This window comes from Lagopus leucura, unplaced genomic scaffold, assembly GCF_019238085.1.
Source record: "Lagopus leucura isolate 7727_CA_CO unplaced genomic scaffold, USGS_WTPT01 Super-Scaffold_73, whole genome shotgun sequence".
In the NCBI taxonomy this organism is placed as follows: domain Eukaryota; kingdom Metazoa; phylum Chordata; class Aves; order Galliformes; family Phasianidae; genus Lagopus; species Lagopus leucura.
This window is the reverse complement of record NW_024962252.1, coordinates 57,869,830-57,892,378: the sequence shown is the minus strand read 5'-3', so window position 1 is coordinate 57,892,378 and position 22,549 is coordinate 57,869,830. Positions and strand designations below refer to the sequence as shown.

The following is a 22,549-nucleotide window of genomic DNA, read 5'->3' as shown; positions in this document are numbered from 1 at the left end:
AAAAAAATCCTTTCTGGACATTCACCCTGTTGACATACCAGATAATGATAGCTGTGTGCCTGCTAGGTAGATGAGAGCTCTCCTGGAGAAAGCATCTTTCTGCCTCTTCGGTGACAAGTGGTATTCTTTAATGTATACTTTCCAAGAAACTTTAGCTGTGGTGCGCAGATGAAACCCAGTGTTTCTCTCCAAAGGAGACCCAAATGTTTGCAAATTACAGTGTAAATATTAAATAAATGCAAAGACCAATTCGAAGCTTGCAAGTGGAGCAGACGTCTTGAATAGGAGCTGAATAATACATGAACAGAAATGTAGGGAGCGTGGGTTCCAGGGCAGTGTCTTTAAGCAGAGTGGCTGAGTCAGGTGCTTCCAGGTGAAGTGGAGCAGAGATGTTCTTTACTACTTCAGGTATAGCTCCTTTGCAGCACAAAACAGAAATGGTATTTTGTGTTGCTGCTTTTGTAGGCTCTTCATTTTGCTGTAGTGTGTATAGGAGGTTAAGTGTGCGTGTGTAAAGCTTTTTGTGTCCACTTTGGACTGGCTTACTTCCTGTTTAAAGACAACTTTTGATACAGATAGTGAATTTGTAAGCAGGCTCTGCTTACTTGGTGTATCTTGATAGTAGAGGTTTTAGGAGTTAGTCTTTTAATATATTATGGGAATTTGAAGATCAGTGGGAATGAAAAAGCCTATGTATTTAAATTGTCTTTAAATAGAGTTGGTTTTTATTTATGAGAAAAGCTAGCTTTTCTTGGCAGGTGTGTGCAGCTAACCCTTAGCAAGAGTATTAGCTTAAAACCTGTTGTCCAAAAATTTCCAGATGGTAAAAATTTGGCTCTTATTCTCAAATAAGTTTGAATAGATTGGAAAATAATTCAAAATGTGATTCAACAAATATATTAATACTGGTGGGAATAAGGTTTAGCTGATACTTAATGTTTTCATCTAACTTCCTTTATGGTGTATGATTCTAAAAAAATAACAAAAACTGGACCTATTTAGAGGCAAGCAGACTAGTGTTAAATATTTGGCAGTATTTGAAACAGTAGTGATCAGCTGCTAAGCTGAAATGTTACACTGTGCTGTGTTTAATCACGGTACTATTATTTTTAATGGCTTCAAATGAAGTAGCCTGCAGGAGCAGTAGGACTGGTTTGCATCCAAGGATATACAGGACAAGCAGATGCCTTCCAGCCCTCTTGCTGTAGTCTCATAGCATGTCTTATTTCCTTCTCTCTGCCCTCTCTCTGATCCCTATTGCAGTGTGCAAAATTATGAGCACTGAAGCTGGCCCTTTCCAGGGTGATGTGGGGTGAGTCAGGTCACAGTGACAGAACTTTTGTATTCATATCATAGTGTTGTCCCAGCAAATATTCTTGAACATTATATGCAGCAGAGTCTTCACAGGCAGATAATTAGCTATTGTTCTGACAGTGTTAAAGCACTCTTTTTCTGTAAGATAGGAGACATTTGGCTAGTCTAAAAAAATTGACTGTAGCTATTAAAAATAAAACAAAAGGCATGCGTATTCATCTGTGTGCACAAATTAATGGAGTCTAGAAAAATTTTAGGTAACTAAATTTTCCTCAGCAGATCTGTAGTTTAGCATGCAGTCCTGCCTCAGCCACGTATCCCAATTCAATCACAAATTGGATGTTGCAATATGAATAAATCTGGATTTGCCATCTTTTTCATAGTGTAGTCTGTGGGAGCACATCAGAGTTGTGGCTGGAGTTGGTAGAAGTTCTTTTAAAATGGTTCAGCCTAGAAAGCAACAGGTTTTATGGGAAAAGATTTATTATTTTAGCAGTACTCATGAAAACTTTCGAAACAGCTAGATCATCTGATGGACTTATTTTGTTATTGGTAATGGAAGAATACTCTCTTAATAAATCTTGGAAATCTTATTTTTTCTCCATCTCTTTATTCATTCACCTGTGGTATTTACGTGCTAGCCTTTACCTTTGTGAGAAACACAAACCAAATATAAGATGGAGGAAGAGTTGAAACAGTTCCAAGTTGGTGACTTATGTTATCAAAGAAATATCCTTGAGTGGAAAAGCTCCTTGGTGTAAGTGATGTCTTTAAAAAACTTTTCCTCAATAATGACACTGCTAACAGCTGGATATGGTGTTTTTTTCCTGTCATCTCTATTTTTCCTCCTGTTCAGTTACATTGAAGTACCTCGTTGAATTTCTTCAATAAACATCTTCAGTTTCTCAGGTTCTCATTTCATCCACTCTTTCCTCATACTGTCAAATTATATTTCTGTATTTATTTCTTAACTCCATAAAATAGTGCATTTTGATTTGTTTCTGTCTTATCCCTTCCTGTATTCCTTTCTACTGTTCTGTGGTTTGGAAATTGACGTAATCCGGGAGCTGGGTGATGGACTTGAACTTGGCTGGAGATGATGCATACAACATCTTGTTTCATCTGTACCCACTCTTAAAGTTCTGTAAATCCCTCTGCATCCCTAATGGGTGTTCTCACATGGTACTTTCTTGTATGGGTCGCTTTCACTCCGCTAGCAGTAGAATTCATTCTGTTCTGGAAAGACCCTATTTTCCCTCCTTCCCTAGATAGTGTAGCTTGGCAGCTGGAGTTCTTTGTCATCTTCTAATGCTCCCTTACTGATCCCAAATTACATTGTGCATTTGGAGGGCAGAAGGGCTGTAGTCACCCTTCGTTGCTGTTCCTTTCTTTCTACAGCTGTATAAAGACTTGAGGAATAATAGAGAAGCATGACATGAATAGAAATAGTGGAACAATGTGACTCTGATTATAGACAAGACTAGAGCTTCTGAGTTTTTACTTATTATGCTTTGGCAAGTTATTTTTTTTTATTGTATACTTATCTCTGCAGGACTACAGAGAAGCCTTTTGCATATAGAGGACTGTAATTAAATGCACCAAAATTCAAACTGACATAATAGCTTGCAAAGTCAGTGCTTAGTTGCACTAATTCTTTCGAGAGCAAAATTCTTGCTATGTAGTCCTTTTCTTAGTCACTTTGGAGCTCTTCTCTTTGACATCAGGGGATCCTTTTCAGTCTTTCAGTCGATTTTTCACTTGTTACCTGAAACGTTTGGGAGTTGTTTATCTGAATAAACAGAAGTTTGCAAAAGTGTTCTTCTGAAGCCAATCATGCCAGCCCATAGTTGAGCTGTATAATTTTGAGGGGGAATGATAGAAGCATTTAGTAATGTAGCTGTATAACAAAGGGAAGACTGTATTGCTTCTGATCACTTGATTTACCCTACAAGAGAGAATTTCAGTTTGCAAACATTATGAATGGTGATGATGTTTCTTGTGCTATCTGAGCAAATAGCGAGCAGGTCACTGTGAGTATTCCAAGGGCCCTTGGTCCTGCTCTGCCAACGCACAGACTGAATGTGTAGCTGCAGGAATTCCTTCCTAGCCTCTTTTAGGTGATAAGCTTCATGAATGTTTGGGTCTTCTAAACAATTCTGCTTCTGCCCCAGATTGGTCGTATCTGTCAGCAGGGAAATATGAGCAGTGTACTGCGGCGTGCTCTGTGATGTTTCAGACAGCTGTGTGCATGAGTTCACATGCTCTACTGTAAGTCATTATGACTGTTCAGCAGCTTTGCTTGTGTGCTATGGTTAACAAACTATTTTCACTTTCAGGAGTACCCTAGCATAGCAGTAGTGTGGAAAATCAGAAGTGGTGGATGGCACTCAATTACAGAATCTTCAGATGTGAAGATCTGCTTTGTGGTGTGTGGGTTACGTTGTGTTGTAAACAAACTGTATGTATGTATGTTTTTTTCAAACAAAATAAAAAAAAAATCATGAAAAAGAAAGCTCTAAACACTGGATTCTGGATTCAGAGGATTGTGATTCCTTTTTGGACTGTTTTCTGAAATAACAAACAGCTGAAGAAAAATTTTGGAATGCCTGTTTAGAGTTAAGGCATTCAAAGCTTTCAATTGTATTCGTATTGTATTTAAGATAATATGGTAAAATGGAACAATTCAAAGGAGCTATGTAGGTGAAAAATAGAATCCAACTGAGCTGTAGTCTTTATAACACTGTTAAGAGTCATAAATCCTTGGCAATCACCAAGTAGCCAGATATTCTTAATACTGTGCTTTGCAGTTTGTCATAAGTTAAGTGCATCATTTTGTTGAGACTTTGAAATTTAAAAATGTTGTAAATATCTGTGAAGTTAATTTGTTACAGTAGCTTTCTCATTCAGGGAAGTGTAAATACATGTTAAATGGAAAGCAGTTAAATAGAAAGTCTCTTCTTTTCCTCATTCGGAAACCACGTAAAAGTGATTCTTCCTACTTTGATAAAGAGCCAATCCTTTTGCATGCTTCTGAGATTGTATGCCTGCTTTCTCCATGTCTTCTCCCTTTCTTATTTTCCCCTTTGCCTCTGGATGAATAAACATTAATCCAAACCCTTCACAACCTGCTCAAACGTGATCTAGCTTTGCTTCACCACTGCTGTTTGTTGCTGAGGAGTGCTCCCACAGTCATGTCTGATAGGCCTGGTCTTTGGCTCTGCTAAGGTGAGCAACTCTTGTTTTCACAATGCTTGTTCCATATATTTTTGGAGGGGTGTTTTCTGGAGAGGGATATATATATATATATAATATATGTATATATATACTTCCCAGTACTATTTGTAGTAAAAAATTTTATTTTGTTGCTACTTGCAAATAATGTTTTTTTTAGGGGGGTGGTGGAGTGAGGGTGGTGGTGTGAAAGCTTCTGAGGAAATTCTCCCTTGCATTATGCGAGTCAGCAATGGTAATGCCATCCTGGCTTCTTTTCAGTTTTTTTTAAAGTACCGATCTTGTTTTTAATCCAGTACTACTCTGGAAAAGCAGAAACATTTTGTATGGGTTAAAATATCTTAGGTGAAATGCTCTGAATTTCAAGATAAACTTCTGAATTGAACAAATTACCATTTTAGGTTATGTCAGTGCTTTTGTCAGCTACAGAGGTTGCATTTTGTATTTTGTTTCTACTCTGCTGTAGAGCCTCCCTTTCTCCCTGAACATAAGAGTTAATTTGCCATGCAGTTGTATTTTTCTCCTCAAAATAAAAGAATTAAGCCAGTGAAAGCTCTTTTTCCTTGACGCAGATTTGGCTGTATTAGAGATTTGTTATTACTGATATCCATGTGTGTTTTCCATAAGTCAAACCAAAGTAGTGGTGCCACCAAAACTTAGCAGTGTACGTCAGTGCTTGGATGCTGACTTATGCCCCATTAGTGCTTAAAAAAAAGTGTTTCTTCCTATATTGAAAGCTAATTTTCATTGCAGAGGTCATCAAAGGTACAAGGTTTTTGTAGAAATAATTCCTTCTTTAGGAAAATTCCTAGGTAGAGTTCCTGTCTAGGTTAGGTAGCAAATTACATTGCAGGTATGTTTTTAAAAGGTCTTGACTGCTTATCAAAGTAGTCTCATAATAATCTTCTGCCGGCAGTTTGAAGATTGAAATTGGTGCGATGGGACTGTTTGTTCTACTTGCATCTCTTCGAACCATGGGCTCTGATTCACTGTTCCTGTTGAATTTAGATGTCCCTTGAGCTGGTCAAGGGACAGTGTTCCTGGAAGGAGCACTGTTCTAGGTGCAGCAGAAGCCCCCTTCAGCCCAATGTGGTACCTGTAGTAATGTCCACAGATAGATGCCACATGCTTATACTTCTTCCGTAATTAAATCTTCAGCAGTGCTTCCTCTTATATACCTTACTTCTCAGTGGTTTGCGTTTCTTCATAAATTATAACCACCTTTCTGTGGACTCTTAATTCCACAAGCTTATCTTGTAGCTTTTTTAGCTCATTTATATCAGTGCCCTCATTTGTGTTGCTTTCACTGGTCTTTATTGTCATTAATTTTGGTACTGAGTCAAGGGAACTCTCTGCTGCAGTAATTTTTGTCAGTGGGTGAAAGAGAGAGCTGGGGATGCTGAGCTCTGGAGTTGGATCTGCTTGGCAGCTGTCTACAGGTGAGGTCTGAACCTGAGCCTGCATGGTATATGACTGCTTAACACCCAGAAAGGTGTGCAAAACCCTTCTGGAAAATGCACCAAGAAGAGGGTAACGCCTGTGAGTATAACTGATCTATTGGAGTTGTTGCTGGAGGCAGTGGTAATAATCTGATTTGTAATTGCCTGCTTTCATTAGGTGAGCTTGCTTTCTATATAGTCTGTTTCTAGGTAGGTAACGGTGAAACATCTGTTCCAGATTTTACATGCCCTCACAAAACCTTCTGATGACAGTGCTCAAAATCCACATTATTACAGGTTTCAATACAGTCCTCCTAAAAGCTGGCCATTAAATAATAAAAGCATGGAGATTGGGACTAAGTACACACATAATCCTTTACTTAAACAGCTGGCTATTGACGTTCCTTGGCTCAGATTCTACCAAAGCCTGACAAACTTTGAGCTTAGGTTGCTCTGCTCTTGTGTTTCTGAATCTTCTCAGTTTTGGGTACCGCATTTGGAATGGTGTGTCCCACAAGAGCTTTCTGAAAGGAAGTGAGAAATCTTACGTAGGCTCATACTGAAGATCACTGTCTTGTTTCTTTGCATAAGTACTATTGTACTGCATTCCAATACTCATCCTGCAATTGTTAAACAATTCATGTACTTTCAAAGCAGTTAATCAGGAAGGGGTTCAACTCTGGGGGCTAATTAATAACTAAGCCAGAGAAGAAAGTTGGAGTTTAATTGGATGCAGAACTAGCAGTGCCTCAGCCTTCTGGTGGACTGATAAAACCACAGATTTGCTAGAAGCTCTAAGAAAGGACCATTCATAATACTTCATTCTGCTTTATCTTTTGTTTTTTCCACATTAAGATGTCTCAGTAAATACATAAATTGGATAAGACACCTTTGACTGAGGTACTTCTTTTTTTCTGAAGCTGAACAGTTATTTTTTTCCAAGCAGACTGTTCAAAGCTCTGCACTGGATCATGTTTTCTGCAGAAAGACTTCCTAATCCCCAGTGACGCAGTATCACTTTTCCTTGGTAAGCAAAAGAATGTGGTTGTGAAATGAAATAATTTATCTCGAGACATAGACATATATTCGCTTCTTCTTTCTTAGTAGTACAGGTGACAGAACAACACTGAATTTATTTTTGGTAGATCACACAAATACAGGAATGGGTGTACTGATGGTCCCTGTTTCTGTAGTGAATTGCTGTAGCATTTTAGGAGCAGGAATGAGAGAATACTTGGTGTGGCTCGCTCTAACAGATTTTGGACTTTGATTCTTCAGTTATCCAATTCATTTTTTTCATCTGCTTCTCCTTTAAGTTTAGAACACCGCTAGGGCAAATAGATTTTATGAACTTCCTCTAAGCCTTCTGCGTTTCAGATTTCCTCTTAGTAATTACAAAGGTTAATAGGCTGAGGTAAATAATTTACAGGCATCAGCATGGTTCTGTTCCTTGACAAAATAATGGAATAGCTAATGAAGCTCAAACTTAAAATATCTGAAAGCAAGTAGAGGAATAAAGTATAGATTGTTTATTTTGATTTTTTGCAACATCTAAGTTCAGCTTTGTTGTTGAGGTCAGTGTGCAGTAGTTTGAGTTGAGGAACGCCTCATATTTGGAGCTTTCTGTCTGTATTTTGTCTTCAAGCATTACTTGCACTGAAGATTAGTAGGAGTAGTATGGTTTGGTGTAAGTCCTGAATGTGTAGTTGTGTTGCAAGTGTTACAAGTTAGCTACAGAAGAATGTAGAAGCTTTCCTGTACTCTTACCAGTTTGGTGAAACTGTGTAAATGAGCAGCTTTCCAGCAAGTGACTTGATGAGCTTTAAGGTGGATGCTGGCAGGTTTATGAAAGAAGGTCGTGCAGTGTACTTGGCAGAAGCAATGCTCAGTCTGTGAGGAACTTGCTTTCTTTTTATTCTTTACCATAAGCATGTTATGTGTTCTTGGACATGTTCCTCTTTTCTCAGCACTGGTGAGGCCATGCCTAGAGTGCTAAGTCCAGTTCTGAACTCCCCAGTGTAAAAGAAACATGGTTATACTGGAAAGAGTGTCCAGCAAAGATCCACAGTGCTGATGAAGTGACTGCAACATGTCTTCTGAGGGTTTTTTTTTTTCCCTTTTTGAAACGTGTAGATGTATTTTCTCTTGCCTTGTGTGGAGGGGCCTGTGTGTAGAGGGGGTACAATCTAGTGCATACCCAACCATGTGCTGTCAGAACCTGGTGTGTGCAAGAAGTGGATGGGAGCTTGCAGAGAGAGGACAGAGGAATGAGGAATAGCTGACAATGGTGAGGCTCCCCATAGTCATCTGCAGGAGGCTTGTCTGCTTAAGAATTTGGAGCATGGTACGTCTGAGCTGGTTACTATCAGTTTACTTCTCAGGAATTGATTTCTATCTGTCTACGAAAAGCTGTTGACCAACAGAGGCTCATAACAGGTAAGATGAAGGGCTCTGGTGGTAGGAGATTTTGGTAGGGAGAGATGGATGGGAAAGCCTGGGAAACAGATTGATGTCTCTGAAGAGAAGGTTGTGAGAAGACAGAATAGAAGAGGAGGGGAATTGGAAATTGCAGCCTTTAAAATTAGAAAAAGGAGGATAGGAAAATGTCTGGTTTAACAGCATTGGGATAAAAGTCTCTGGACTATGAGGGAATAGAAGGTTCCCTGTTTCAAATAAGAATTTTGCAGTGTGCTTTTGTCCTTACCTGCCTGTCAAAGAAAAAACATAATCTATCCAGCTGCTATTTTTTTGTCATCTGAAGCTAACAGCAAGTCAGCTTTCTTGGCTTGGCGCAAATGATGTGGGTTCTGGGCAGAGCTCCAGGAGTATGAAGAACAGCACATGGAGTATATTGCAGCTCTGATAGTACTTCTCAGAAGTTGTCTCTGGGATATTTCTACATTTTCTTCTGCCACATCAGATATGTTTTTTTTTTTCAGTCAATTATTAAAACTTCTGAAGAAATATTTTTTTCCTACGTGCAAGATTGTTATTCTTTTTAAGAAATTTTGTCATAGGGTATGACATAATGGGAAAATCATATTAAGTCTTCTGTATCATGACCATTAAAAAAGGTTGTTTGGGATGTTGTTTCATTCTGAAACTGCTGTAAGCAGCAGGGAGATCTGCATACAGTTTGTGGCTTGGCTTGCTTCTCTGCCGTGGCAGTGCTGCTTGCTTAGGTTTGTGCAGGATCTTTAGTCTGTCATGTGTCCGATGCCTTCTGGTATGCAGATGGATCTTTTGTGGGAATGGCTCCTGTGTTATGCAGGAGATTGTACTAGATGTTCACAATGATCCCTATGACCTTATATCCTGTGAATCACCTCCACAAATGCAAGTGAGCCTAATAATAGTTCTAATTTGGACGGAGAAGAAAGAGCAGATGGCTAACATGAACTTGTAGAAAGTAATTCTATTTTGTTTGTAACCACTCAGAAATATGAAGACCTAATTTGTGTTCCTAATAAAATGAGCTGTAGTAAATGTAGTTTGTATTCACTACTCTCTTATTTATGCCTTCTGATTTACTGCACCTCTTTCAATGCCATCCTGTTTGCTTAGAAACATCTAAATTGCCAAATTTTGGTCAGGAATTTATTCCCCTTTCCCTCTTCTTCCCATGTGCCAGACATGCTGGCTAGGATCATAGAATCATGAATGGCTTGACTTGGAAGGAAGCCAAGGATCAAGTTCCAACACCCCTATCACAGGCAGGGTTGCCAACAACTAGATCAAGTACTTGATCAGATTACCCAGGGCCCCATCCAACCTGGCTTGAAACACCTCCAAGGATGGAATTTCCACAAGGTCTCTGGGTAACCTGTTCCAGCACTTTAAACCACTCTCTCTGTAAAACAAAAACAAAAACAAAAAACAAAACAAAAAACAAACAAAAAAGCAAAAAAACCTTTCCCCCTGAAATCTCATCTAAATCTCTCTTCCTTTAGTTTAAATCTACTCCCCTTGTCCTATCACAATCTACTCTTGTAAGAAGTGGATTTTGTGCATGCTCATAAGCTCCCTTTAAATATGGGAAGGCTGCAATGAGGTCTTCCTGAAGTCTTCTCTTTAACAAGCTGAAAGGCCATTTCCTTCAGCCTGTCTTTGCAGGAGAGATGCTTCAGCCCTTGGATCATCTTTATGGTCCTCCTCTGGACCCTCTCCAAAAGCTCCACATCTTTCCTGTGTTGGGAGCCCCAGACTTGGATGCAGTTCTCCATCTCGGGATTCAGAAGGGCAGAGTAGAGGGGGATAATCATTTCCCTTGCCCTGCTGGCCAGTCCTCTTTGAATGGAACCTGGGATACTGTTGGCTTTCCAGGCTGCAAGCACACAATGATGGATCATGTTAAGTTATTTGTCAACTGGGATCCCTAAGTCGTTCTCAGTATGGCTACTGTCAAGAAGTTATTTTCCCAGTTTGTTTACATACCTAGGATTACCTTGACCCTAGTGCAAAACCTTGCACTTTGCTTTGTTGAACCTCATTAGGTTCACAAGGGCCCATCTTTTGAGTTTATCGGTGTCCCTCTAGTTGGCATCCCTTCCTTCTGCTGTATCAACCACACTGCTCGGCTAGGAGTCATCAGCTAACTTGCTGAGGGTGTACTCAATCCTATCATCTGTTTCACTGATAAAGATGTTAAGAAGTGCTGGACCCACCATGAACCCCTAGAGGATGCTGCTTGTTACTGGCTTCCACTGGACAAATCCCTCTGATTTAGAGATGAGGATGTGGTTAGGGACCATGTCAAAGGCCTTGCATGTGTCCAGGTAGATAACATCAGTTGCCTTCCCTGTCATGACCACTTTGAGTCATGGTGATAAGAGGAACTTCATCTTTCTGTCTCTATGGGTGAAGCTTGCCCTAAGATATCTACAGGGCACATATTATCCAAGGCAATTGCTGTCACTATAAAGGTATTTGAGATAACTTTATTTTATTATTTTTTTCCCCCCGCAGTGCTCTTTGCTGGTAGCTGAAACCCTTTGCTCTGACATATGATTTACTCTAACAAATTGCTGTAAGAAAATTTCAGAAACTTGCTTTAAAATGTTAAGCTTTTATTGGAAACTTTTCCAACTTTAATTTCAGATATGTGATCACTGGCTGTTTGTGAAGTGTGTATCAAAATGCATTTGTATCACATCCGAAGATATTGTAGGGCAGTCTTCCACTGAGAGGTAGTGCTGGTTAGCTTGACCACAAATTCAGGGTCTGTTGGACTGGAATGGGGAATGTGTCATTGGAAAGCTCTGCCTGAAGGATCAGGAGTTTTCTTCTGAGCATAGAACTTGCTGTCACTCTAGTGTCTCTGTTTTCTCATTTGTAGCTGGCTTACCACTGTCAGCATCCACAAATTGCCAAAACTGGGTCAGCTTGGGGCTGACCTGTGAGGCCTGGTTGGGAAGGGACTGGGCCTATGGTGTGTTCCTTCAACCCCTTCCACCTACGCCCTGGCCTCCTGTCACTCTCTTTTGTCCCATTGAGAATAGAAAGCTGTCATGCGCCCTCCAGAGCAGCCCTGTGTGCGTACTGGGGGTGCTTTGCCTGGAAGCCTTGGTTCTGCAGAATCATGACATGGAAGCAGTCAGGTGGCTGGCGGGTGAGCGTGGGAGTTTGAGCAGGCCTGTGGTGTGGTGTTACAGCATTATTTCTGTCTGAGAGCTTTGTGCTCTCTTTAAATACCATTCCAATGTGCTGAGGCCAGCAGCATGGAGCGTTGGATTGTTTTTGCTGGGAGGTATGGGAATGACTATTTTAATATTGCTTCAGCTGTGAGGATTCCTTCTTCTTAGTTATCAGTTGCTGGGGGATTTTTTTTATTGTGAAGTAAATCCAATTTAGCTTATACTCACAGCACACTTGAGTGAAAACCACAGGGGTTCTTCGTTACTACTCTGTAGCGCTTTGTTTCGGCTGGTGTTTGGGAAACACCAGGGAGTTGAGATATAAGGTTTTTTTTGATCTGTGTTTCCTTTAGTAGTGCTTATTTCATAGTTTGGTCTCTACAGAGAATTTGTGAATTGGGTAACTGCGTTTTGTTGCCGTAGGCAGGTGCCATTACTCTTTTGTTAGAAGAACTGTTGTTACAGCTGAGTTCTTGCCCAACTGCTGAAATTTGCTGTGAGGGAAGGAATGAAGAAAACCGTTGTGCTGGCCACTGATGGTGGGGACTGAAGATGCAGTGGGAAGGCAGAAACTTAGAGTGAACAGCTTGCTGCTGCAGCCATTGGTTTCTAATGGTAGTGCAAGAGAAAGGGATCTGCACAACAACCCTAAGTTTTGCTTTTTTTTTTTTTTTTTAAAAGCATTGACAACACAGGAAAGAGCTGCTAATGAAGCTTGTTCTGTTTTAATGAAGTCAGGACCCAGTATACACCGCTGACTGTTGGAAGTTCTTTAAGCCATGTAGTTGTGAACTCCAGTGCTTTGTAGTTTGCTTGGCTTTGCGTCTCTAGCGGAGATAAAAACTGCTTTGGTTTCCAGCTTCAAATTTTCAATGCTTAGTTGAGTGTCTTTAGATGTGAATTAGTCTGAGTTGCTTTGACAAAAGGATGGTTACTTTCGAGATTGCTTTTCAGTCAAAAAAATCCTGCACACAAGAATAGGAGCACCTATTCCTTCTGCGAATGCGAGGCTGTCAGATGTGCTGGTCCTGGGTGGGGCTGTCCCTGTGATAGATACTCTTGCCTGCCCAGAGGTATAGGCAAAGAGTTGTTTCTGACTTTGTTACATTCCTAGTGCCTTAACTGGAAGCCACAGGCTAATTCCTTCTTTTATTTCTAAATTCCTTCTCTACACTGAAGTGAGAACTTAAAGAAGTGAGGAAGGCAAACTTAAGTCTTAAAATGTGAGCTGGCCATTGGCAACTTGTTTTGAACTGGTTGGCAGGTGAGATACAGGATTTACCTAGTTCATTCTGTTCATTTCTCCAGGGCACTTTCATCATAGTGCTGCTCTGCCAGCTACTTTGGGTGCGAAAACTTTTGTCTTTCAAAAACTGAATAGCATGGTTTCGTCATGTAACCACATAATGCATTTTGGGGGAATAATGGAGCTGGCTCTCAGTATGAAGCAGAGGTTAAATAAAGGGCAAAGCAGAATCCAGTGAGGTTTTTGTTTTTTATCTCTCTGTGTTTAGTTCATTGGGATTCCTTTTTGCTCCTGAACATATTTGTAAGGTAACAGCTTGAACCTGAACTGCACATTCGGTTGTCTCAGTGGAATTAAGGGACAGTGCTCAGAGTGGAGGAGGTATGTAAGACTGTAAACGTGACTACTGTGGGTGATCAACTGCCAGGAGAGAGTTAGGGCGTTAGCTCACATGAGCTGTTTGTTTTGGGAATACCTCTGTTGCATAGATGTGCATCATGTTGTATAACAGAAGCCAACATCCAGAATAGGAAGCTTTTTCCTTCTGTTGTCATCACAAGAGTTTAATTTTGTGTGCGTGTTGGTTTCTTTTTACTTCCTCTTAAAGGAACAAACTGTTCTGACATTGACTGTTAAAAGCCCATTAAGTGACTGGAGGGCATGCAGAGCCATATTTTTTCAGAGGAAACAATTGGTACAATGATGAAGTAAAAGTTGGCCCACACTCTGTCCTTTGCTGTTATGCAGTTCTATTCAGTGTGAGGCTACAACAGTGTGAAAGGAAACGCAAGTGTTTCAGCAACTTGGTAAATTTGTTTTTCACTCAGCTACAACTTGCTGACATTTTTAATGTCTTGTGTGAAAAATGGTGTGTAGTACCATGTGCTTCACTGAATGGTAATACTGTTTTTTGACTAATTTGTTATTGGAATCCTTATGTCAGCCTCCAGGGATTAACTTCACAGACTCATAGGAATCTAAAGAAAATTAATTTGAGGGATAAAATAACTTGTTGCTGTTGTTAACAAAGCAGCACTATATTGGTTTCAGATTGTTTTCCAGTGATTTATAGCAGAAAGCTTGACATGACCCTAGCTATAATGGCCAATTACAAAAATCCTAGTTTCAGAGGGTTTTTATAACGCAAATGTGGAAGTGTAGTTTAAGTGGGAAAGCATCTCCTGTTGGTTTTATTGCTGAGCAAGAATGCTTTGGAGAGATGAGGGTAGTGAGCACTCTCATTCTTTGCTCAACTAGAAAGGACACTGAGAGATAATGGGATCCATAAATCCATATCACTTCTGCCTCCATTGCACATCAAGTTAATTTGTGACAGTTGTGGGATTTTTGTTTGTTTCTCTCTGTCTCCCTAGGAAACTTTTTCTTAAAATGGGGAAAAGGGGCTGGATTTTTAGTAAATGTCACACATACTATGGCAATGGACAGTCTAAGCACATAAATTGAAATGAGCCTGAGCTTTGGAAGCCAGAGCTGGGGGACAGGTGCAGGAGCACGGCCTGGCCAGCTGAAGCTAATATAATCCTGGGGAGTAGGAGACTTCCCATGTACTGTTCTTGGAGGGGAGGAGGGGTTCAGTAGAAGGATAGAACTTACTGACTGATGTTTAAAAAGAGATTGACATTTTTACATCTCAGTGTGTTTGATGCAGATAGTACTTGCAATTAATGTGAATGGGAAGCATTATTAGTAGGTGGACAGAATTTGGGACTGAACTTTGTATAAGGCTAATTTTTTGGTCTACCAATATCAGTGAATAATACAGATTGGTCCTGTCTCAAAGAAAAAAACAAACAAACAACAAACAAACCCACAACACCAACTTGGAGCAGGAAAAAAGTCAAAATGTTTAATATATATGGAGTTTAAATCTTGATTCTGATATTCTGTGTCAAGCATGCACCTCATGAGAGACTATGTCTAAAATTACAGCTGACTGCCAAATGACATTGTTAAAAACAGGCTGGAAAGCAGTCTTCTCTTTGCTGAGTTGCAGGCTGCAGCTCCTCCCTGTGCTTTGACCTGTAGATTCTCTCCTTCCTGTTCATCCCGCTGGGTCCCAGGTTGAGGTGTGCTGGTGCTGCACCAGTAGATGCCTGCCTGGCTGCCCAGCCCTTTCACACACGGCTTAGTGACAGTTCATTCACCTCGTTTGTGATTCAGCTGTAAAACCAAGCTGGAGGTGGGTAAGCACGTGAGTGCTTCCAGGGTTGTCCCAGCAGCTTTGCAGCTGAAGGAGGCTATTATCTGCATCAAAAGCTTCAGTAAGGACCTTAGCAGCTTGGGAAGTAATGCATCAGAGTAAAGAAGTGTTGACAGACTGTTGATTAAAAGGCTGTGGTTTCGTAGGCTGCTGCTCTTCACCAGGTTGGAAGTTTGTGATTTTGGTATGTGTGTTGTTGTCCATCTCAGAGCTGAGGAGCACTGCAGAGCTGAGCTTAATGCGAAAGAGACACAATTTCCATCAAAGCTGAAACTACACCAGAGTTTTGTGTCTACAGATAAAGATATTTCTGCTATTGAGTTTAGGTGGTGTTTAGTTCTACTTGTTTTTAACAAGCTAAGATGAAGAACAATACATTCTCACTCTTGGCTTTCTTGTCTCTCTCCAGATGAACACAATGATGTACAGAAAAAGACGTTTACGAAATGGATCAATGCTCGGTTTTCCAAGGTAACACTGGTTTGAAAACACTTTATTCTTTTTTATTCATTGCTTAGAACAGTATTGATTAAATATACTTGGCTCTTTTGTAGAATGTGCCTAGTAAAATGTGTCAAAATATTTAATGAAAGCATGCATCTGCTAGGCAAAACAGTGTTTATTTCTTCATTTTCACCACACACATAAGCATTTTCCACAAAACCAACATACTGCATGCCTTGTTTAAGATCTCAGAATGATAGATTCTATTTGTTGTTGTTAAAATACACCATTATCTGCATGGTGGTGTCTAGTTTTTAGTCATCTTTAAGCAGTTCATTTTGCATGCAGCTTTCTGAGTGTATTAAAGTAGATTCTGAGCAGCAGTCACTGTGTTTACTCTGTGCTGCTGAGTCAGCTTTGCACATCTAAAACACTCTGGAAACCTCTATCTGAGGCCACCTGGTGTTGCCACTTTAAGTATTGACTGAAATTTTGTTTAATTGCTTGCTCATTTTGAATTCTCTCTGGCTTTCATGCTGTACATTTCTTGTTTTAATTCTCTGTATTGACTTGACACTTACTGAGGTTCTTGTTTTATATTTCAGGATGAGAAGGGAAGCGGTGGTTGCTTTGGGATGCTATTTAAAGCCCACTTTTAATGCCATTTTAATAGTGAAAAAAAAGCATTGCCCAAGAGTGTGATGCCTGTGGGAGGTTTCTCTGGTTTACAGTTAGGAAGTGCAAAGGAACATGGGTTACAATCAGAGAACAACCATGTTTTTTGTTTTTTTTTTTTTCTTATTTTCTTTTTCTCTAGCCAGTATGGTGCTGAGTGGATTAAGGATAACTGCTAGTTATCCTGCTTTGAATAGGGCCTTATGTGAAATCCCAAAAGTTAATGTAAGTTTAGAAGGAATATTTTGGTGCTTTTTAAATGCAGCACTGTGACAGTGCTATGGCAATGGATAGCTGCCTCTGCAGCGTTGCCCTTCTGATATTCTTGGTCAGCCTAAAAAGAAAGTTTTACCTTCCTCCAGAGCTTCCTGTGCAATCAGACACCAGGCAATGCAAAGTTTGTGGCCTCAGTTGATTCATTTTGGCCTAGGTTTGTTTTGGCTGAAAACTGATATGCTGCACTCTTTATCCAAGGCATGCTTGTCTAGCTTCCTCTTTAGGGGAGCAACGTGTATACATAAATGATTGCTCTCTATTCTGCCTTCGGTGCTGAAACAGAGGAATGGTTCTGTGGGAGCAGTTAGGCAGGGCAGGCTTGTGTAAGGAGTGAAAACTTGGTAGGAAAGGAAGGCCTATTTTAAGAAACTTACCTTGGCATAAAGACGGCATGATCTTGGAAATGATGGTGATACTGAGAATGCGTTATGTGGCTTGTTTGTACATGTTACAGACATGGCTTTCTATGGAAATAAATACAATTGTTTTCAGCCTTTATATACCCATGGGTATGTTATATTAAAAGGCTTTTCCTTTTATGTTATGTATTCATATGGATCCTGCTTGCCCTGTGGCAGGGAATTCCAGGAGCTATGGTCAGATAGTAGTTGTATTTAGAATAACTTGTTAACTTCGAGGCCCATTAAAGTACCTCTAGCTATGTAAGCCTTGTTAATAATTAAAGAGATTTATTTTTAAGGACATACCTCACACATCTAATTCAAACTTGATCATGCCCACTTTGCCATGTCAAGATCTTGGCTTAGGAAGATTTATGAACTTGTGTTCAAATTACAAGGAAATTGCTCATGTGAAGCAGAAATCTCCACCTGTAAGAGTCTAGTTTCAACTATACTTTTAAAATGGGCAGGGATGAATTACATTGTTATTGAAGCTTTTTGCATTGTTTAAAATTAATTTTCTGTGAACTAGATTGAGCGAGCTGCTTAGTAGGACTGAGATTTTGGAAGTTGGATGAATGTATTAGACTTAAGTGGCAGAAAATAAAATGGTGGCTGAGGAATGTATGGAAATGCAAAATTCACTCAAAGAATTTTAATTGTCCTTCCATGTTGACTATGTTATAGTGCTCCTTCATCTAGATGCATAAATAAAAACTAAGTAGCTCAGGCTTTACAGCCTATTTTTCTAACTTTGGGATTTTTGTATGCCATTGCATAATGTACTGAAAATTGCCAAACTTGATTAAATAAATCCAGTGTAGATTTACGAAGGATCTAGAAAGGCAGCATATCTCTCCTTTCTCTCATCAGAGAGTAGTTAGGTGAGTGCAATGCAGTAACGCTCAAGTGTGCTATAAGATACTAATAGCTGCTTTGGGCACCTATCCAGCAAAATGCAAGTTCTTGCTCTATTTTATAGTACAGTAACTTGGTTTTTGCACATTTAACTTGAAATGCATCTTGTACTTCCTTATGAAGTGAAGGGATAAGTAATTTAAAGTGGTTGGGGACTTAGTCAGCGAATGAACTCAGCCAAACCTCAGTGCTTGCTGTAGAAATGTGCACCTCAGAAGAGCAGCGTATACAACTCACAAGTTTGTGATGGTCATGTAGCACAAATATTCTGTATAATTGTGAACAAAATTAACCTAGCTGTTTTGTAAATTATAACTACTATAAAATCTGTAGAGGTGTAATCAGTACAGATTTGATATTGAAAGAAATGTCAATGCAGAATCATAGAATGGCTTGGGTTGGAAGGGAACCCCAAGGATCATCAAATTCCAGCACCCTATTACAGGCAGAGTTGCCAACTGCTAGATTAAGTACTTGGTCAGGGCCCCATCCAACGTGACCTTAAATACCTCGGGGATGGGACATCCACAACTTCTCTGGGCAACTTATTCCAGCACCTCACTGTTCTCTCAGTAACAAACTTCCCTGTGACATCTCATCAAATCTCTCTTGAGTTTAAAACCATTTCCCTTGTCCTATGAGTATCTACTCTTGTAAAAAGTTGATTTCCCTCATGTTTGTAAACTCCTTTTAAATATTGGAAGGCTGAAGTGAGGTCTCCCCCTAGCCTTCTTCTTTAACAAGCTGAATAAGCCCATTTCCTTCAACGTATCTCCACAGGAGAGATGCTCCAACCCTTGGATCATCTTTGTGGCCCTCCTCTGACTGTCTCCAAAAGCTCCACATCTTTCCTGTTTTGGGGGCCTCAGAATTGAACACAAGTCCATGCTCTCATCCAGCAATTCCTTAAAACATCATGAAGTTTGATCGCTTGAAGTTCAGAGTCCTGACTCCAATCTTTGCCAGTCCCACATTCCTTGAAATCACAAACTCAAGCAGGGCATGGTTACTGCAGCCCCGGCTGCCTCGATCTTAATATTTTTAATGATCTGCTCCACATTGTTGAGCACTAGATCCAGCAGCACCTCTAGTCGATCTCTCTGACATTTGAACCAGAAAATTATCAATGGACTCCAGGAGTCTCCTGGTCGATCACCTGTAGCTTGCCCTGTTGTTTTGCCAGCAGATATCCTGGTGGTTGAAATCCCCCATCATGATGACAGCCCGAGAATATTTCAGTATATTTTTATATTAAGCCATACATATGATATTTGTCCTTATTATTTTTCCATTGCTCCAGTCTTGATCATGACTTAGACTTAGCTGTTTCACTGTCACATAGCCTACTTTTATATATAGTTAATATACAGTCTTTAAATATACCAGAGTTGTATTCCCTATCCCCTTTTCATTCCTATGTCACTTCTTACATTAGTTTTGTTTATTTTTGTGGCTATGTATTTATGGCTGTACGTTAAAATAAATAAATCTGTTCAGGTTCTAAATTCAAGAGATAAAAAATGAAAAAAATGCTGAAATTCATGTTCTTACCCTGTATGCTCTACTAAAGTTTTCGTAAGTGAGAAGGGCCATGTACTGCTTTTTCTGTTGAACTTTGAATTCAGGATGGGTTATGCTCAGTAAGTCAATTATACAGTATATTTTTGTGCTTGCTGAATATATAACCACATGAATCAACTCAGTAAACACGATGTTACTAAACCTTTTTATCACAGAATTACAGAATGGAAGGGACCTAAAGGAGCATCGAGTTCCAACCCCCTTGCCACATGCAGGACCACCAATCTCCCCATTTAATATTAGACCAGGCTGCCCAGGGCCCCATCCAATCCAGCCTTGAACACCTCCAGGGACAGGGCATCCACAACCTCTCTGGGCAGCCTGTTCCAGCACCTTACCATTCTCTCTGTAAAGAACTTCCCCCCGACATCCAGCTGAAATCTTCTGTCCTTTAACTTAAAGCCATTTTCCCTTGTCCTGCTGTTATCTACTCTTTCAAAGAATTATTTTTAGTATCATTGATTCTTCCTTGGTTTCCTTTATGTGATGACTGTGGTTTATTTTTTTGTAGATTTTAATGGGTATATTTTCAGAACACTTTTCTGCAATGCAAGAGTGTTGTCTTGTGTTTACAGCCACTGCAAATATTGATAAATATTAAAGGTAAACTGATTTTCAGTGTCCCATCAATGTTGGCTAGATATGTAGAGTTGGATATTTTTGTAATGTCTTCACATAATCTAGAGCTCTGAGTCATATTTTGGCTCAGACAGATAATTTATTCTGCAAACTGAAGCAAACCATCTAAAAAAAATATATTTTAGATTTTGAGGTGGGGCTTGATCAGCATAGGGAAGAGACTTGGGGAAGATGATGCCTGTGTCGACAAAGACAGGGATAAGTGGTCTTTAGACGTCTCTCTCTTTTGCACATAGCTACTGGTTACTTATAGGTTATGCATTAAATCACAGATCTCACTAGAAAGCCAGAGTTTCCAAGGGAAACTTACATGAAAAGTGATTTTTTTCTCCCCTGAAATGTAACTGCATTCTTTAACCAGCTCTACAAATTGATGCAGTGATGACTGCAGCTCGCCTGACATGTAGGTACAGCCCAAACCGCAAAGGCTGGATGATCCACAGCTCCTTAGTCAATGCCCCTAGGTTATAAAATAAGAGGATTCTGACTTTAATATCTTGGCTGTGAAATCACTGCTTGTTCGTACCCCACTTCTTTCAGTAATGTTCACAGAAGTAGATTAAAAAATTACTTTTTAGTGTCACAGAAGAACTTTTGGCTAAAAGTAGAGCTTGAAACTAGTTGCACAGGATAGATTTCTGCTCTATCATCCATAGCGCCTGTCTTTTTGCAGTATTCACCTGTGCTTAATAAATGCTTCTTTTACCACATCGTGAAATAAGGCAGGACTTCTGGATCTTTCTCTGTACAGCAGTAATTTGCTCCTCCAGCAGATCCGGTCTATGTACTAGATTAATCCAGGAGAAGGTAGAGAAATCACTTAATAATGCAGATGCATGCAGTATTTGTTGCACATAAGTAGTGGGAGTGAACAGAGACTTTGTATTCAACTCTGATTTTTACTTTTTTAGGCTTTAAAAATAATTGCAATTGGAGTGTATTAGAAAGGCATAGCAGCAGGCTTTGGGGTGTGTAGATAAATCTTGAAGACCTGTGACATTTCAGCTGACAAACAGCATAGTGGTAGGATACTAGCACTTTCGGTGTGGAAAACTCTAGAAGGTTGCTAGATTTTATAGGCACACTGAGACAGGAAGAAGTATTTCCCACTTTTCACCCTGCGAGCACAGACTTTTCTGCCCTGTTTCTTTACAGCTCCTACTTACTTAACTCTGTTCTTTTCTCCTCACTTACTGTTACAACCTCCTGCATTTGAGAGCTTGACTGCCCAGCAAATTCTGGCAAATCTGGATTTTTTTTATCATACTGCCTATTCTGTTCCCACTTCTTTGTCACTTAGTTACTTATCCAGTGAGACCCAGTTTTTCTTGTCAAAGTTGCACACATGGTCTCTCCCTCCTTCCTTTCTCCATCTCCCACTTGAGATCTCATCTTCTCATCCCTTACAGGATTTGATTTGTTTTGATTCATTTTGCATCTTTTTGCCCCGTTTTGCCCTTTTTATCTCTTGGCAAAGGGTCAGACTTTGCTGGCTTTCATGTTCCTATTTTTCAAGGTATTCCTTTTCCAAGCTTTCAGATTGCTTGTTTTACTCTCGTGCTGTTCCTGAACTTGGCAGGTAGGAGCCCCAGTCAGCACAAGAAACATGATGCCCTATATCTTAATTTAGATCTGCGGAGTCAGATCTGTCACGGCTTGTCGGAACTTTGCTCTGTCACTCTAGACAAAGTTCACTCATCCAGCATGGGCAAATTGAGACCTTTTCCTAAGGAATCATTATCTTCTGTTATATTTGGGAAATTCTCTCACAGATGGCAAAAACACTATTTTTAAGAAAGCAGTGTTCTGCTGAAAGAGCATTAGACCCTTGGTGATGTTTATACTGTGTGTGCTAACACTTGGTGCAGGGCTTCTGTGCATTTGTTATCCTGGGCTCTGTTATGTCCTCCTTTCCTAGAGAAGTACCAAATAAAACAACGAGAAGGTGGCAGAGGACAAACTGGCGGGCTTTTATTTGGAGTGCCTAGCGATGAGATAACTTTTATGTACCTTTAAAATTAACACATTCCCTCCTCCACTAGGAATTCTTGTGATAACTGCACAGGCTTATCTAACTTTCTGAATGGTGCTATATAAATCTTTTCCAACATTTTTGCTCTTTACTTTTTTTTTTTCTGTTCTCCAAGGGTTGTTTTTTCATGTAGTAATCGTCTGACTCCATACTTGTGAAGACATATTGTTACTCTGCTGTGACTCTTAGCACATGTGATAAATCTTTTTGTAGACAAAAGCATGCCTCTTCAAGATAATTAATTTCACACGACCTGGGATACCTGAAGTCAAAGACCTTTTGGAATGGATTTTTTTTTTTTGGCAGGAGAATTCTGAAGTTAAATACATTCAAGAGGGCAGATCAAAAAGATTGATTGGACAATTTTGTCTGTCCAGGGAAATAAGACCCAAGAGAGTCTGTTCTCTTTCTGGTTGAGCCTTTGTGGTACAAGCAAGGAAATAGTTCCTTGCTTGTAAAATAACATACGATCTACTTGTTCCTGATTTTAGCAATGCTC

General features: G+C 39.8%; 1 protein-coding gene across 2 annotated transcripts in view; it reads left to right on the top strand.

Annotated features, from left to right (window-relative positions):
• The window catches only part of UTRN (utrophin), a 348,379-nt gene that overhangs the window by 39,007 nt on the left and 286,823 nt on the right, over positions 1-22,549 (top strand). For both annotated transcript variants that reach the window (XM_042895118.1, XM_042895112.1), the window contains one exon: positions 15,494-15,555. In XM_042895118.1, the coding sequence (XP_042751052.1) occupies positions 15,494-15,555 (62 nt within the window). The remainder of the gene's footprint in view (positions 1-15,493; positions 15,556-22,549) is intronic.